At 72.7% G+C, this 5,154-nt stretch overlaps 2 protein-coding genes across 2 annotated transcripts in view; both read left to right on the top strand.

Annotated features, from left to right (window-relative positions):
- Positions 1–161, top strand: part of AURANDRAFT_60606 (hypothetical protein) — a gene marked incomplete at both ends in the record, with an annotated part of 3,273 nt that extends 3,112 nt beyond the window's left edge. Inside the window, one exon of the mRNA XM_009034456.1 lies at positions 41–161. Within this exon, the coding sequence (XP_009032704.1) occupies positions 41–161 (121 nt within the window). The remainder of the gene's footprint in view (positions 1–40) is intronic.
- An 834-nt stretch (positions 162–995) lies between these two features.
- AMT6 (hypothetical protein) lies at positions 996–2,459 on the top strand (the record flags this gene model as incomplete). The annotated part of the gene is made up of 2 exons (XM_009034457.1): positions 996–1,150; positions 1,244–2,459. The coding sequence occupies 2 exons, from the start codon at positions 996–998 to the stop codon at positions 2,457–2,459; spliced, it is 1,371 nt and encodes a 456-aa protein (XP_009032705.1).
- Positions 2,460–5,154: the final 2,695 nt, after the last annotated feature.

Here is a 5,154-nt window from a genome sequence, read left to right as displayed (position 1 = left end):
CGCGGCGGCGATGCAGCAGCAGAACCCGGCGATCCTCCAGGACCCCAACGGCACCGCCATGCTCTACGATCCCCGGCTGGGCGAACCTCCCCGCCGCGGAGCGCGACCGCTACCGCGCGGCCCTGGCCGCGCGCCGCGCGCAGGCGCCGCGCGCGGCGTAACGTGCGCCGCGAGAGGGAGATCTACGGGCTTCGCGCGACTCGGGCGGAGGTCGCCAGGCCGCGGCGTTCGCGACGGGACGCGGCGTCTCCGGTGCCTCCCGTCGCGTTCCTGGCACCGCGCCGACGGCTGCCGCGTCGTGCAGCTGACCCATTGGCAGCGCCGCGCGAGGCCGTTTGCCGCTGCAAACTTTGAACGTCGAGGCCTACATGAGGCATGGGAGCGCGAGTTGTCACAATGTTGAAGTTCTCTCTAGCGCATTAGGCGACACACCCCGCCTACGCGCCTACCTTGGGCAGGCGCGGGCACTGGGGGGCCCACTAAAGCCGCACCGGGCCTCGGGGAGGCTCCTCTTGAGGGGCCGGGATCGTCCCTGTTGCAGGGGCCCAGACGTCCCTGGCGCGGAGCTTGGCTCCTGACGCGGCCCGCGGAGCTTGGCTCTCGATCGGGGACGCTACGCACTCGGAGGCCGCGAGGTCCAGACGGGGGAGCATACGAGGCCTCATACGGCACCGGGGGCCCCCCTCCAGGGCCGACGTACGTACTCCGCTGAAGTTCTGCGTGAGCCCGTTTCGCGCGCGCAACTCTTGGCGCCAACGCGTGAGCTGGTCTCTCCTCACAAGTTCACTAATTCCTCCACGCGCGTGACCGCGTCCCATACACCTCGTAACCTCCACGCAACACGGGGGAGAAGACGACACCTCGCACCGAACAGGAATCCGGGGTGAAGATCGAGAAACAGTCGCCGTCGAGACAATCAATCCCGGGTGAAGATCGCGACCGAACCGCCCGCGTGCCGACAAGCTCCACACACACACAGGTCCGCGCCCAAAGCCATGGTCCTCTCAGACGACGAGCTCGCGCAGATCACCGCGCTCATCTCGAACTCGGGCGACGACGCGGTCGCGTCCGGCGCCGACGTCCACTGGCTCCTGTACTGTGGCGTGCTCGTCTTCCTGATGCAGGCGGGCTTCGCCATGTTGTGCGCCGGGTGCGCGGCCCGCGTCCCGCACGTTCGCATCGCCCCGCGCGCGAACCGTCGAAGCTCGACGAACGAGAAACGACCCCCCCTTTTCCCGCGCAGGTCCATCCGCGCGAAGAACGCGCAGAACATCCTGCTCAAGAACCTCATGGATGCGTGCGTCGGCGCGCTCTGGTTCTGGGCCACCGGCTACGCGTTCGCGTACGGGTCCGACTCGTCCAGCAGCAACTGGTTCATCGGCGGGAACAAGTACTTCTTCCTCGCCAACGGCTACGAAGGCGCGAACGGCTTCCACGACTGGTTCTTCCAGTTCGCCTTCGCGGCGACGGCGGCGACGATCGTCTCCGGCGCCGTCGCGGAGCGGTGCTCCATGGGCGCGTACGCGGGCTACAGCGCGGTGCTCACGGGCTTCGTCTACCCCGTCGTCGTCCACTGGATCTGGAGCAGCGACGGCTTCCTCACGGCCTTCACACCCGAGGGCAAGACGCCCTGGCTCAAGGTCGGCGTCGTCGACTTCGCGGGCTGCGGCGTCGTCCACATGGTCGGCGGCGCGGCCGCGGGCATCGGCGCGGCGATCCTCGGGCCGCGCATCGGCCGCTTCGGCCCGAACGGCCGGCCCATCAACGGCCACTCCATGCCCCTGGTGGTCCTGGGCACCTTCCTCCTCTGGGTGGGCTGGTACGGCTTCAACCCCGGGTCGACGCTCTGCATCGTCGGCTGCGACGCCGTCGCGGCCAAGGTCGCGGTGACGACGACGCTCGCGGCGGCCGCCGGCGGCCTCACGAACCTCTTCCTCCACTACCAGCTCTCCCACGTCTACGACGTCGCCGAGATGTGCAACGGCGTCCTCGCGGGGCTCGTGTCCATCACGTCCGCGTGCGCGGTCGTCGAGCCCTGGGCCGCCGTCGTCATCGGCCTGATCGGCGCGTTCGTCTACACGGGCGGCTCGCTCCTCCTCGTCAAGCTCGAGATCGACGACGCCGTCAACGCGGCGCCCGTGCACTACTTCGCGGGCGCCTGGGGCCTGCTCGCGCCCGCGCTCTTCGCGCGGCCCTACAACATGCGCGCGGCCTACGGCAACGCGGACCGCGCGGGCCTCTTCTACACGGGCGACGGCTCCATGCTCGCCTGCCAGGTCGTCGCGCTCCTCGTCGTCACGGCCTGGGTCGCGGCGACGATGACGCCCTTCTTCTACGTCATGAAGGTGCTGGGCATCTTCCGCGTGCCGCAGGCCGTCGAGGAGCTCGGGCTCGACGATTTGAAGCACGGCGGCTCGGCCTACGAGGGCCTCGCCGACAAGCTCGCGGCCAAGGCGTGAGCGGGGCGCCCAAGCACAGCGCCCCCCCCCCCCCCCCCCCCCCCCGGGCCCGCCGGCGCCGAGACGGCCGCCGGAGCCGCCCACCTCCCCCCGGGCGATCGACGCTTGGACGACCAGCGCCATCCCACGCTGACGACCTTCCCGATCGCCTTCGAAAAATCAGAGCGACGAAGATATCATACCCTGCCTGCACATGACATGACCCCCCCGACCCCCGCCGCCGCGCCGCGCGTCTCAGCCGCGCCGACGCGGCCCTGCCCGATGGTAACATCATCCGCGGCATACGATGGGATTTATCTGGGTGTCCATCAGGGGAGGAGGGGCTGCTCCGAGTGGACGTCGCGCACGAAGCTCGACGTGAGGCTCAGGCCCGTCGACTGGGGCGGCGACGTCGCCGACGCCGCGGCGCCGGCGCCGGCGGCGTCGCCGTCGTCGCGGCCCCGGGACCGCATCGTGTCGAGCTGCCACTCCCAGGTGATGCGCTCCTTCTCGCGGCTCAGCTGCTCGACGCGCCGCTTGAGGCGGTCGTCGGAGCTCACCTGCGCGCGCATCCAGAGCGGCTTGAGGACGCCGTAGATGGCGCCGTTGGACACGAGGATCGCCGCGGCCCAGACGGCGATCTGCGGGAACACGCGCCGGGGGTCGCCGCCGGCGACGCGGATGACGGCGAGGCTCGAGCCGACGGTGACGCAGGCGAAGAAGCTCTGGAACCGCACCTCGCCGCTGCACGTGAGGGGCAGGAAGAAGCCGAGGAGGAACATGAAGACGTAGTAGAGCGGGTGGGAGATGCACTCGTAGAACTTGCGCCGCTCCTCCTCCAACGCCGCCTCGTCGAGGCCGTAGACGTAGACGAGGCGCAGGGCTTGGTTCCCGGAGACGTAGACGAGCACGAGGACGTGGGCCCGGTCGACGATGCGCCGGCCCACGTCGCGCGAGAGAGAGACGTAGAGCCAGAACGCGACGCACGCGACGGTCCACGCGGCGCCGAGCGCCCCGCGGCCCACGCCGGAGCTGAGCCGGCCCGCCGTCTCGGCGACGCGCGCGGCGCTGAGCAGGAGCCAGTACGCGTGGACGCACCGCGTCCGCAGGTGGCGAGCGAACTCGACCTCGTCGCCGACGTCCGCGAGCCGCGCGCGGAAGCACGACCCGTCGTCGTCGTCGTCGCACTCCCCTCCGGCCTGGCCCTCGAGGAAGTTCGCGTCATGGGCCCCGGGGGGCTCGGGCACGCCCGTCGACGCCTTGAAGTAGTGCTTGCCCGCGACGCGGCCGGCGACGCGCCGCGGCAGGCCCGCGAGCATGGCGAACGCTCGACGCCTTGGACGCGCTCTAGAGCTCTCGCCGAAGGTCGAGGAGGGTTGGGTGACCCCGGAGGTCTCCCGGGACGACGTCTCGGACGAGCCGTCGACGGATATCCACGCCGGGGAGTCCGTTCACTGAGGCGGCTGCGAAGCAGCTCGCCGAAGTCTTCGGCGAAGAGGCCTCCGAAGCTCCGGAAGCGGCCTCAGTCGCAGCGCAGAGCTCCGAGCCCACGAGGGTCGTGCAAGAGCTCCCTCACGAGCGATGTGGGGTTCATCCTGGATGCACGAGTAGTTAGCAGCAAAGTTACGTCGCGCGCGAGTGGCGCCGCGGCCGCGACGACGCCGGCCGCGGCTTGGGCTCCTCGGCCGTCACGAGGACGGGAAGCTGGGGCCCGATCTCGCGGTCGAGCTTCGGCAGGGCGGACGACGGCCGGGCCGGCGCCGGCGCCTCGCCCCGGCGCGCGCGCTCGGCCGCGCGCGCCTCCTCGACGCGCGCGCGTCGCCCCGCGGCGATGCCGTTGCCCTCGCCCCGCCGCAGGTAGCGCCAGCGCGGGTCGCGCGCGCCGTAGCGCGGCCCCCGGCCGTCGTCGTCGTCGGCCGCGTCGTCGTCGGGGAAGTCGGTCTGCGTCGCGTCGTCGGCCACGGCGGCGGCCGCGGCGTCGCGCGCGGCGTCGCGCGCGGCGTCGCGCGCGGTCGCGGCCGCGGCCGCGGCCGCGGCCGCCGTCGACGCCTCCGCGGCGGCCTTCGTGGCGGCGCCGAGCTCCGCCTTGGCGAAGCGCGCCTCCACGCGCGCCTCGTGGAGGCTCTTCTCGAGCGCGTCGCGCTGCCGTTCGCCCGCGCGCTCGAGGTCCGCGACGCGCCGCGCCTTCCCGGCGACGGCGTGTTTGAGCTCCGTGACCTCGTCGCGCGCCTCGGCGAGCTGCTCCGCCAGGACGACCTGCACGCCCGTCTTCTGGCCCGCGGGCCGCGCGGCGGCGGCCGCGAGCAGATCCTCGATCTTGCCCTCGAGCGCGACCTTTTCCTTCAGCCGGTCCCGGGTCTCCGCGGCGAGCGTCGCCTCGGACGCGCCGAGCGCCGCGGCGGCCTCGTCGGCCGCCGCGGCCGCCGCGGACAGCCGCGCCTCCAGCTCCGACACGGCGTCGGCGTGCGCGCCGCGGAGCTCGGCCTCGTTGAGCCGCGCGGCGCTCTCCGTCGCGTCCGCGCGCGACGCCGCCGCGAAGGCCGCGCGGTCCTTCGCCGCGAGCTCGTCGGCGAGCGCCGCCTCCCGCGCGGCGGCGGCCGCGAGCGCCGCCGTCGACGTCGCCTCGGCCTCCGCGAGGCGGCGCTCGGCGGCGCCGCCGCCGTCGCCCGGCGCGGCGGCCGCCGCTTGTTCGAGGGCCCGGACGCGTTCGCGCCAG

This window comes from Aureococcus anophagefferens (genome assembly GCF_000186865.1).
Source record: "Aureococcus anophagefferens unplaced genomic scaffold AURANscaffold_1, whole genome shotgun sequence".
Taxonomy (NCBI): Eukaryota; class Pelagophyceae; order Pelagomonadales; family Pelagomonadaceae; genus Aureococcus; species Aureococcus anophagefferens.
Note: the sequence above shows the minus strand (reverse complement) of the source record. Positions and strands in the feature narration are given on the sequence as shown.